This window comes from Salvelinus alpinus, chromosome 4, assembly GCF_045679555.1.
Source record: "Salvelinus alpinus chromosome 4, SLU_Salpinus.1, whole genome shotgun sequence".
In the NCBI taxonomy this organism is placed as follows: Eukaryota; Metazoa; Chordata; class Actinopteri; order Salmoniformes; family Salmonidae; genus Salvelinus; species Salvelinus alpinus.
Window position 1 is genome coordinate 95,512,830 of NC_092089.1, and position 12,233 is coordinate 95,525,062.

The following is a 12,233-nucleotide window of genomic DNA, read 5'->3' on the forward strand; positions in this document are numbered from 1 at the left end:
GTACCTGTTGCAGAGGTGTGTGTTGTACCTGTTGCGGAGGTGTGTGTTGTACCTGTTGCAGAGGTGTGTGTTGTACCTGTTGCGGAGGTGTGTGTTGTACCTGTTGCAGAGGTGTGTGTTGTACCTGTTGCGGAGGTGTGTGTTGTACCTGTTGCGGAGGTGTGTGTTGTACCTGTTGCAGAGGTGTGTGTTGTACCTGTTGCAGAGGTGTGTGTTGTACCTGTTGCAGAGGTGTGTGTTGTACCTGTTGCAGAGGTGTGTGTTGTACCTGTTGCAGAGGTGTGTGTTGTACCTGTTGCAGAGGTGTGTGTTGTACCTGTTGCGGAGGTGTGTGTTGTACCTGTTGCAGAGGTGTGTGTTGTACCTGTTGCAGAGGTGTGTGTTGTACCTGTTGCGGAGGTGTGTGTTGTACCTGTTGCAGAGGTGTGTGTTGTACCTGTTGCGGAGGTGTGTGTGTGTGTTGTACCCTGTTGCAGAGGTGTGTGTGTGTGTGTGTGTGTGTGTGTGTGTGTGTTGTACCCTGTTGCAGAGGTGTGTGTGTGTGTGTTGTACCCTGTTGCAGAGGTGTGTGTGTGTGTGTGTTGTACCCTGTTGCAGAGGTGTGTGTGTGTGTTGTACCCTGTTGCAGAGGTGTGTGTTGTACCCTGTTGCAGAGGTGTGTGTGTGTGTTGTACCCTGTTGCAGAGGTGTGTGTGTGTGTTGTATCCTATTGCAGAGGTGTGTGTGTGTGTTGTACCCTATTGCAGAGGTGTGTGTGTGTGTGTGTGTGTGTGTGTGTTGTACCCTGTTGCAGAGGTGTGTGTTGTACCCTGTTGCAGAGGTGTGTGTGTGTGTGTGTTGTACCCTGTTGCAGAGGTGTGTGTGTGTGTGTGTTGTACCCTGTTGCAGAGGTGTGTGTGTTGTACCCTGTTGCAGAGGTGTGTGTGTGTGTGTGTTGTACCCTGTTGCAGAGGTGTGTGTGTGTTGTACCCTGTTGCAGAGGTGTGTGTTGTACCTGTTGCAGAGGTGTGTGTTGTACCCTGTTGCGGAGGTGTGTGTGTGTGTGTTGTACCCTGTTGCGGAGGTGTGTGTGTGTTGTACCCTGTTGCAGAGGTGTGTGTGTTGTACCCTGTTGCAGAGGTGTGTGTGTTGTACCCTATTGCAGAGGTGTGTGTGTGTGTTGTACCCTGTTGCAGAGGTGTGTGTGTGTGTGTGTTGTACCCTGTTGCAGAGGTGTGTGTGTTGTACCCTGTTGCAGAGGTGTGTGTGTGTAGTTTATCCTCCAGTATGTTAGTGTCTAGTTGAGTAGTCTTCCTCCTGATGAAGGTGTTTAGGGATAAAGCTGCCTGCTGCTGCACACACACTTCACACACTGATGGGTCATGCAGCTCCGTGTCCATGGCCTGTTAATTAACACACACACACACACACACACTCAGTAAATGGCACAGCCAGTAGGGACATGCAGCTCAAAGGATATAGACAGTTATGTGAAGATAAATATTATTTTACCCGTCTCATCTCCTCTGTGAATGTCTGGAGCTTCAGGGCAGAGATGAGCTGTAGCTTCAGGGGAGAGATGAGCTGTAGGGGGACCAGCTGGGTCCCAGTCTGGGGCTTCAGGGCAGAGATGAGCTGTAGGGGGACCAGCTGGGTCCCAGTCTGGGGCTTCAGGGCAGAGATGAGCTGTAGGGGGACCAGCTGGGTCCCAGTCTGGAGCTTCAGGGCAGAGATGAGCTGTAGGGGGACCAGCTGGGTCCCAGTCTGGGCAGCAGGGCAGAGATGAGCTGTAGGGGGACCAGCTGGGTCCCAGTCTGGAGCTTCAGGGCAGAGATGAGCTGTAGGGGGACCAGCTGGGTCCCAGTCTGGAGCTTCAGAGGAGAGATGAGCTGTAGGGGGACCAGCTGGGTCCCAGTCTGGGGCTTCAGGGCAGAGATGAGCTGTAGGGGGACCAGCTGGGTCCCAGTCTGGTGCTTCAGAGGAGAGATGAGCTGTAGGGGGACCAGCTGGGTCCCAGTCTGGGCAGCAGGGCTGAGATGAGCTATAGGGGGACCAGCTGGGTCCCAGTCTGGTGCTTCAGGGGAGAGATGAGCAGTAGGGGGACCAGCTGGGTCCCAGTCTGGAGCTTCAGGGCAGAGATGAGCTGTAGGGTGACCAGCTGGGTCCCAGTCTGGGCAGCAGGGTTGATCCTTTCCTCGCTCTTGCAGGGTCCACAGACTCTCACTGCCTCTGCTGCCTACCCCTCCGCAGCCCTTTCTCCTGTCTCTCCCTCTGTCCTTTAGAGTTGTGGACTTCCCCTCTCCTCTCTTGGTTGTTCTCTGTGTACTTCTATGACCATCCTCCTCCACGTTTCACTCTGCAACTTCTGCCTCGGAGGGCTGCTCTTTCCCCCTCTCCTCTCACTCGCTGCAGTAGTTTCTGTGTTCTGTGTACTTGTATGACCATCCTCCTCCACGTCTCACTCTGCAACTTCTGCCTCGGAGGGCTGCTCTTTCCCCCTCTCCTCTCACTCGCTGCAGTAGTTTCTGTGTTCTGTGTACTTGTATGACCATCCTCCTCCACGTCTCACTCTGCAACTTCTGCCTCAGAGGGCTGCTCTTTCCCCCTCTCCTCCTGCCTCTCCTCTCACTCGCTGCTGTAGTTTCTGTGTTCTGTGTACTTGTATGACCATCCTCCTCCACGTCTCACTCTGCAACTTCTGCCTCGGAGGGCTGCTCTTTCCCCCTCTCCTCCTGGCTCTCCTGCAGTTTCTGGGTTCAGCTGATTGTTGACCTGTGTTATCATTCTCCAGAAGTAGATCTCCAGTGCCTCGCTAGTAAAAAAATTAAAGGCCCTTATCATGCTGCGGGAAATACCACTTCCAGTCTAAGGAACAACTTCCACCAACATGGGGCCGCATGTTTACAAGGTCGCTAATAACTTATTTTAGTAAAAAACAGCTATTTGTATTTTATTTTAAAAAATGGGTGCACAGGCTCAATGGACTAAACTTATCCTTATATGAGGAATAAGGTATTGCGATAGAGTACTGAAAACAGTGTTTTGAAACAGACCCCAAATCGCTAAGTCCCCCTGCCAGGAAAAATACCAATAAAAATCATTCTGACCCCAAAAAATCTGTACCATGTCACACCTGCTGAAATGGGAAAAAAACAGTACACAGTTTGGACATAAGAGAATCAAATGAAGCGGTTCTTCAAGTCTTATACACATGGCCATCCCACCACAAGAGCACATCATGACCCACCTAGAGAACAAATCAATGATGCCAGAGAATCACTGCAAAGGAGAGATTATATTCGAAGCAAGACGATGGCCACACATTTTTCAAATCAGACACTTATACATACCAAAAACAAACATTTTCCAAAACCAGGCAAACAAAAAAACAAGGCATTCAGAAAGGATGTAAACAACAACGTCAACGCCTGGTGTTCCAGAAGAGTGCCAGTCAGTCATCAATGGAATCTGTATTTGCGTGCGGGTTTGATGCTGACGTAAGTCTTCTTCACCTCCTCCGTCTCCTCTTTCTTCACCAGTTGGTACCGCTCCCCTTTTGTGGTCACCACCTGGTTGCTGTGGTAACGCACCAGTTTTTTAGGGGCATCTTTAGGTGCAACAGGCCTGTGTGTTTTCTTATCCTCCTCCCTGTCCACTAGCATGTACTTCTCCAGGATGCTCTCTTTCATCTTCTGCTCTGCCTGAGGGGAAGCCATCTTCCCATGGTTTACGTTTAGAGGTGTGTAGCTGAGCTGGATGTCTCCTTCGATGATGAGGCGGACAGCCTCCTCCATGTCACCTTTAGCAATGGACAAGGCACTCCTGGCCTCTGATAGTCTGCACTTGGGGAACATCTCCAGAAGGAGCGGCTCCTGGGCCTCCCACTCAGAGAATGGCACCCTGGCGGTGGCCCCCTCAGTCTGTGTAGTAAGACAGTGCATCTCTCTCACAGGAGACCCAGTGGAGGTATCGCTGACTGTCAGTGGGACCTCCATTCTAGCCTTTGGCACACTATTTTCTGAACTCCGGGCTGTGGCTAGTTTTGAAGCCAGGCTGAACATCATATCACAAACATTAACACTGTCAATTTCAGCAAAGCCAGGAATGTAGGCCTCCAGCATTTCTACAAAGACCTCCACGTCAAAGTTCTCCTCCACGCTCTCCTGAGATCCCAGATCCTCCAGGACTCCAGTGATGTAGGGAAGCAACACATCATCCAGGGAACTCAGGTCTGCTTCGGGAATGCATGTCTGAATGAAGTCCTGCAGGGTATCGTGGATTATCTTGTGAAGGTCCATAATGGGCTCAAAACCTGTTAACAAAAAAACAATACCAAATTCAGATTGATTCAAATGTGACGACGGAAATAAACGGGATTGCGAATTATGCCGCCTTTAACAGAACTATACGCTATCACGAATGCATTACGAATTGATGATAGCTAGCTAGAAGTAAACAAAACGAAAACAAAATTAATCGTACCGGCGACCGCTGACTGTGAAGCAGGCAAGAATGGCTAACGTAACTTCAGGTTTTCAAAGGTTGACCAAACCGAACTAATATCAAAGAAAGTGGACACTATGATATATTATTTTCAGGATTTTCTGATCTATTGACGGACAACAATCACGTAATCAGAAGAGATGACGAGAATCGGATTGACGTTAACTATCTATAGTAGCCGTACTGCTGCAGAACAAAAAGCTAGCAAGCCTAAACGAATATCGTTGTAGTAAAGTGCAACAAAAACTACGACGTGCAAATACAAATCTAACCTTAAACGTGCAAGAAATAAAATGTTGTTCCAATTGTGTATCTACAAACTGTGTGAATAATTAGCCAGCTAAGAGATTAGACTGCTAGCAACTCAAATGTTTACACACGAATAACTACAATAGAACCATTTTTTTCTAGCGAGTTTAGCGCTGTCAACAATGATTCCTTACCGCCACCTATCGTACTGGAGTTAGATTATATCATGAAAAGGATCTAAAATGAAAAAATAACGATACTTTAAACTAAACTTTCATTTGTTCGCTTATATGTCACATTACTCCCTTATATGTACAAATATAACCCGCACGTGTATTTTCCTACGATACTGACTTTGCTGATAACTACACTTTTCCTAAATAAAGTAGTTAAGACTGAAGTGGTTGTCTCGCCTAGCTATCTTCAAATGAATGCACTTATTGCAGAGCGTCTGCTAAATTACAAAAATGTCAAATTGTAGCCTATGCCTGTCTGCCATGCCACCAACAGATCCATCATAACGCTCCTATCTGTCCATTGTGTAAGGCCAAGAGTCTCTTCCACAAGAAACCCAAGATGAAGCCTGACGAGAGTACACACTCACACTCTCCTACTACCACCTCATATTGATACATTTAATCGCTGGAATTCAGTAATACATGTCTTTATAACCTTCTCCATGCCATGGAACCTACATTTAGTATCATCCTCAATATCCGATGTGTTTTCTTTTTAAATCAGTGCTTGAGTGTTAAAATGTAATTGTTAACCTTTACAGTGCATTCATAAAGTATTCAGACCCCTTGACTTTTTCCAGATTTTGTTAAATTACAGTCTCGTTCTAAAATTGATTAAATTGTTTCCCCCCCTCATCAATCTATACAAAATATCCTATAATGACAAAGCAAAAAGGTTTTTGAAAAATGTTTGCTAATTTTAAAGAAAATATGTAAATGTGATATTTCAGTTTTCTAAGTATTCAGACCATTTACTCAGTACTTTGTTGAAGCACCTTTGGCAGCGATTACAGCCTCGATTCTTCTTGGGTATGACGCTACAAGCTTGGTACACCTGTATTTGGGGAGTTTCTCCCAATCTTCTCTGCAGATCCTCTCAAGCTCTGTCAGGTTGGATGGGGAATGTCGCTACACAGCTATTTTCAGTCCGGGTTTTGGCAGAGCAATTGTCCCGAAGCCAATCCCTCATCGTCTTGGCTGTGTGCTTAGGGTCGTTGTTATGTTGGAAAGTGAACCTTCGCCCCAGTCTGAGGTCCTGAGCGTTCTGGAGCAGGTTCTCATCATAGATCTCTCTGTACTTTGCTCCATTCATCTTTTCCTTGATCCTGACTAGTCTCCCAGTCCCTGCTGCTAAAGAACATCCCCACAGCATGATACTGCCACCACCATGGTTCACCGTAGGGATGGTGCCCGGATTCCAATGGTGATTTTAGCATGTAAATCTTGGTGGGGGAAAAAAAAGAAGTGGAATGCATGCCAGAAAAGCCAATACACAACACAACACTAAACAATACATGAACTGCACTATAACGGTGACAAACGGTGCCCACAAACATAACAGCAGTCCCAACATCTTACCACTGCTACACCTGGCTATCAGCGGAGCCTTGTCTGGCAGCGAAACCGTTCATTCAGCCTCATTTACTGCCTTTTAAAAACAAAGCTGATATGGCTGACTTGCTTAAACAAATGTGGTTTCTAATGACAATTGAGATGTACAAACTATGGCAGAAGGGGACGACAAGCGGATAAGAGGCAATCCGCAATTTCGATTAAGACAATGAGCGAGCTAGGACAGACGTAACGTCAGTCAATATAACTATTTGTTTATCACTTTTGAAATGTACAGCGACAGAATTCAGAACATGGGCCGTTCTTATAGTGTTCTCCCTGTACACCAAGTCAGAACTGTAGGATGAATAAAGGGGGCATATAAGCAGACAATGAAAGCTCTTAAAATATTAGATTTTTACATTTCTCTAAAACAGGTTATAGGCTAGTCAGAACAGTAGGCGAAATTAAGAGGGGTAAATTATTAGAGTGAGGCACATGGGATACTAACATCTTACCCAAGTGCAGACTATCAGAGGCCAGGAGTGCCTTGTCCACACAGCCAGTGTCACTGATTCCTTCCAAACCACTCGTTGAATTTGCGATTCCAACTTAATGTTAATGTCCAATGGCCGATGAGCACCGATACGTTTTACCTATAATTTCTCTTCATTATTTATCTTCCTATGACAAGGATTAAATTGGATTTGCCAGTAGATTGTCGTCTTGATTCATGATTATGACTGCTAGCTAAAATTGTGAAAGTATGATGTTGACATGATCAGTCCAATCAAAGCTACTGTACATATAACGTGATTTGAAGTCATTTTATCTGTGGCCAATGACCTTGAGCCTTCATGGATGGACACTTCTATGGCAGCAGAATTTTCAATGTACTGAGTCAATGTGCGGGGGTACAGGTTAGTTGAGGTAATTTGTACACGTAGGTAGGTGTAAAGTGACTATGCATAGATAATAAACAGCTAGTTTACAAGCAACATAAATTAGGAAAAAGTCAAGGTCTGTATTCGCTAAAAGTTTTTATTCAAAGTATGAATTTCGGCACCCTATGGAAGGACCGCGGTTGTACAGGACAAACATAGGTACAGGTAGGCGTTTTCAGAATTGACTTTTTAACAAGTATCAACTGATGGTGACTCAATGTTGTTGCTCGCATATCACGCAACCAGTTATCAAAACTCAACTCCGCCTCGATATAAGCGAACGGAGTTGAGCGTTCTTCAGCTAATGTTGCTATTGGCTCTAACATTAGAAATGTAAAACATACAGCATTTACTTGTTACTCTGTATTTAACATGTTTGCATTGCATGAACACTTTCCATGGCTGAACTATAATAACTGTGTTGTAACTGTTTGCGATGATATGAAAACGTGTTCACTATTGGAGTGTACAGTCGTGGCCAAAAGTTTTGAGAATGACACAAATATTACATTTTCAAAGTCTGCTGCCTCAGTTTGTAAAATGGGATTTTGCATATACTCCAGAATGTTATGAAGAGTGATCAGATGAATTGCAATTAATTGCAAAGTCCCTCTTTGCCATGCAAATGAACTGAATCCCCCAAAAACATTTCCACTGCATTTCAGCTCTGCCACAAAAGGACCAGCTGACATCATGTCAGTGATTCTCTCGTTAACTCAGGTGTGAGTGTTGACGAGGACAAGGCTGGAGATCACTCTGTCATGCTGATTGAGTTCGAATAACAGACTGGAAGCTTCAAAAGGAGGGTGGTGCTTGGAATCATTGTTCTTCCTCGGTCAACCATGGTTACCTGCAAGGAAACACGTGCCGTCATCATTGCTTTGCACAAAAAGGGCTTCACAGGCAAGGATATTGCTGCCAGTAAGATTGCACCTAAATCAACCATTTATCGGATCATCAAGAACTTCAAGGAGAGCAGTTCAATTGTTGTGAAGAAGGCTACAGGGCGCCCAAGAAAATCCAGCAAGTGCCAGGACCATCTCCTAAAGTTGATTCAGCTGCGAGATCGGGGCACCACCAGTACAGAGCTTGCTCAGGAATGGCAGCAGGCAGGTGTGAGTGCATCTGCACGCACAGCGAGGCGAAGACCTTTGGAGGATGGCCTGGTGTCAAGAAGGGCAGCAAAGAAGCCACTTCTCTCCAGGAAAAACATCAGCGACAGACTGATATTCTGCAAAAGGTACAGGGATTGGACTGCTGAGGACTGGGGTAAAGTCATTTTCTATGATGAATCCCCTTTCCGATTGTTTGGGTCATCCCGGAAAAAAGCTGGTCCGGAGAAGACAAGGTGATCGCTACCATAAGTCCTGTGTCATGCCAACAGTAAAGCATCCTGAGACCATTCATATGTGGGGTTGCTTCTCAGCCAAGGGAGTGGGCGCACTCACAATTTTGCATAAGAACACAGCTTTGAATAAAGAATGGTACCAACACATCCTCCGAGAGCAACTTCTCCCAACCATCCAGGAACAGTTTGGTGACGAACAATGCCTTTTCCAGCATGATGGAGCACCTTGCCATAAGGCAAAAGTGATAACTAAGTGGCTCGGGGAACAAAACATCGATATTTTGGGTCCATGGCCAGGAAACTCAGCAGACCTTAATCCCATTGAGAATTTGTGGTCAATCCTCAAGAGGCGGGTGGACAAACAAAAACCCACAAATTCTGACAAACTCCAAGCATTGATTATGCAAGAATGGGCTGACATCAGTCAGGATGTGGCTCAGAAGTTAATTGACAGCATGCCAGGGCGGATTGCAGAGGTCTTGAAAAAGAAGGGGCAACACTGCAAATATTGACTCTGCATCAACTTCATGTAATTGTCAATAAAAGCCTTTGACACTTATGAAATGCTTGTAATTATACTTCAGTATTCCATAGTAACATCTGACAAAAATATCTAAAGACACTGAAGCAGCAAACTTTGTGAAAATTAATATTTGTGTCATTCTCAAAACTTTTGGCCACGACTGTATAACCCAGGAAGTTGTTCTAATGTTTACTGAAGGCATAATGGACGGTCAAGGACTGAGAAAACCATGATGATTATTTGCTTTTAACAGTGTTGTATGTGAAACTTGAATACAAGAATACAATGTATTTTGTACTGCAGTTGGAATTGTATTTTCTTTTATACTTTAAGAAGAATCTCATTATAATACACATGATCAATGACACTCAGTGAAAGTCACAGGCTGCAATCCACTTCCACGTAGGGCTGTCTCGACGCAAAACTAGTTCACTACATAGGGAAAAGGGTGCCATTTCTGCTATGCTCAGTCACATGGCCAGCATGAGGGCACACTTAGCTCAGTTCTTGTACTGTCGTCAGGGTAACCCCAGATTGACGTTCTCTTGTCTGGGTACATCCAGATTCCTGTTCTGTCTCCAAGGTAACCCCAAGTTGCTGTCTTCCTCTGGCCTGCAGTTGTTCCCAGATCCTGCTGGGGGCGTCAGAGGGCTTGGGGAGGCCCCTTAGCAACTCTCCCAACAGACACACAGCGTCCTACAACACATGAGAACACAGGTTACTTCACCCACTACACACCATATTATTTTCTGGGACAGTTGGTAGTTTAGACGGCCATTTTGGCACAGAAACCTAAAATAATAACAGAGCAAAGCAGGGAATGTATTGACAAGACAGAAGCAGAAAGGAACACCACAATTGAAGATTCTGTACTCTATGTGCAGTCCGTCTTCCTGTGTTGTACCCTGTTGTAGAGGTGTGTTGTACTGTACCCTGTTGTAGAGGTGTGTTGTACTGTACCCTGTTGTAGAGGTGTGTTGTACTGTACCCTGTTGTAGAGGGTGTGTTGTACCCTGTTGTAGAGGTGTGTTGTACTGTACCCTGTTGTAGAGGTGTGTGTTTTGTTATACCCTGTTGCAGAGGTGTGTGTTTTGTTGTATCCTGTTGCAGAGGTGTGTGTTGTGCCCTGTTGCAGAGATGTGTGTGTGTGTGTGTGTGTTGTGCCCTGTTGCAGAGGTTTGTGTGTGTTGTACCCTGTTACAGAGGTGTGTGTGTGTGTTGTACCCTGTTACAGAGGTGTGTGTGTAGTTTATCCTCCAGTATGTTAGTGTCTAGTTGAGTGGTCTTCCTCCTGATGAAGGTGTTTAGGGACAAAGCTGCCTGCTGCTGCACACACACTTCACACACTGATGGGTCATGCAGCTCCGTGTCCATGGCCTGTTAATTAACACACACACACACACACACACACACACACACACACACACACACACACACACACACACACACACACACACAGTCAGTAATTGCTGCAGCCAGTCTGCCTCACCCCCATAGAGATACAATGAGACTAAACAAGGGTAGACCCACCAGAACTGATAGACAGTTACTATGCCCAGATAAAGTGTCTGTCTCACCCGTCTCATCTCCTCTGTGAAAGTCTTCCTCTTCAGGGCAGAAATGAGCTGTAAAGGGACAGACTCTCCTGCAAGGTCCTCACACTCCCTCTGTCTCCTCACGGTCTTTTCCTTCTGCCTCTCTCTCCTCTCACTCGCTGCTGTAGTTTCTGTGTTCTGTTTTCTGTGTATTTGTATGATCATCCTACTCCACATCTCACTCTGCAACCCCTGCCTCCCCCTCCCTCGGAGGGCTGTTCTCTCCCCCTCTTCCTCCCTCTCCTCCTGGCTCTCTCTCCACCCCCCTGCAGCTTCTGGGTTTAGTTGATTGTTGACCTGTGTTATCATTCTCCTGCAATAGATCTCCAGTGCCTCGTTCTCCTCCATACCTAGGGCCAAGAAAAAGCCATTTTCACGCCGCCGGGAATGCCACTTCAATGTCTAGGGAACACAACTTCCGCCAACATGGCGCCGCATTTGTTTATGACGTTGCCAACGTAACTTCGACTTTCAAAGGTTGAACAACCCGACCTAATATCAAACACTGTGGCCACTATGTGATATTATTTTCAGGATTTTCTGATCAACTAACGGACAACTGAATCACGTAACGAGAGGAGTTGACGAAAGTTGGATTGATGCTACCTAAACTAGCTAGCTGTGCTGATGCCAGCAGACCATAACGTCTAGCCTCAACGAATATAGTAAAGTGCACACAACTACAACGTACACATAACATTAAAAATCGAACCTTGTTGGCGCAATTGTGTATCCCCAAACGTTGTGATGAATTAGCTAGCTATTATATAAAATGTAAAACGCTTTCGCTAGCTAGCTACACACCCAAAACCACAACAGAACAACATTTATCTTCTTGCGAGCGCAGTGCTGCTAACAATGAGTATTTACTGCCACCTAGCGTACTGGAGTGGGGTAGATGAAGAGGGTCCAATAAAGAAAAAGTTAATATTTAGAAATACTTTTGGCTAACCTCAGTTGTTATCTGCCTGCTTATATATTTTTATATGACAACATTTTATGTAAATCATGATGCTTTATGATATTATATCATAGTATACTTTATTACCTGCGTACATTTTATTGTAGAAACGTATATTATAGGCAGGCATAATTAAACTACAAAAGCAGGCCTACTTTGAGAAATTGGCTACATTTTCAGTTCAGTTATAAGGACAAAGTAATCTAAGCTATAAGCAAACAATGGTTACATCAAATAATTTCCCTTCCCTGTGTTTTTGAGAGGCGGAAACAGACTTCACTTCCCAAAATGCCTGGAATGTGTAGATCATCTTGGGAAAGAATGTAAGATGACCACCATACTTCTACAAATGCAGAGGTCTTCTTGATCATGGTTCTGCAGGCAGGGCAGGGCTGTGTGAACAGCTGATAGTCTACAACAGCCTCTCTGACAGTCAGACAGCTGCGCACAGACTATAAGATGGTTGCCAGTCACAGTGTAAACTAAAGAAATGGAGGTGATGACAGGCCTGTTACACGTAGACACAATACAGCACAAATAATTTTTCTTAAAGGATTTCATTA

The 12,233-nt window shown here is 45.4% G+C and overlaps 1 protein-coding gene across 2 annotated transcripts; it reads right to left on the bottom strand.

The window, feature by feature from the left end:
• Window positions 1-2,913: 2,913 nt before the first annotated feature.
• cuedc2 (CUE domain containing 2) lies at window positions 2,914-4,925 on the bottom strand. Of its 2 annotated transcripts, none has more exons than XM_071399612.1 (2): window positions 4,462-4,925; window positions 2,914-4,291 (listed from the first exon to the last, which is right to left on the bottom strand). In XM_071399612.1, exon 2 carries the CDS (start codon window positions 4,275-4,277, stop codon window positions 3,438-3,440), a length of 840 nt encoding a protein of 279 aa, XP_071255713.1. In that variant the 5' UTR covers window positions 4,278-4,291; window positions 4,462-4,925; the 3' UTR covers window positions 2,914-3,437. The 2 variants fall into 2 exon arrangements, with proteins under 2 accessions (XP_071255713.1, XP_071255714.1); XM_071399613.1 differs by having other exon boundaries at window positions 4,755-4,918.
• Between the last annotated feature and the right edge of the window lie 7,308 nt (window positions 4,926-12,233).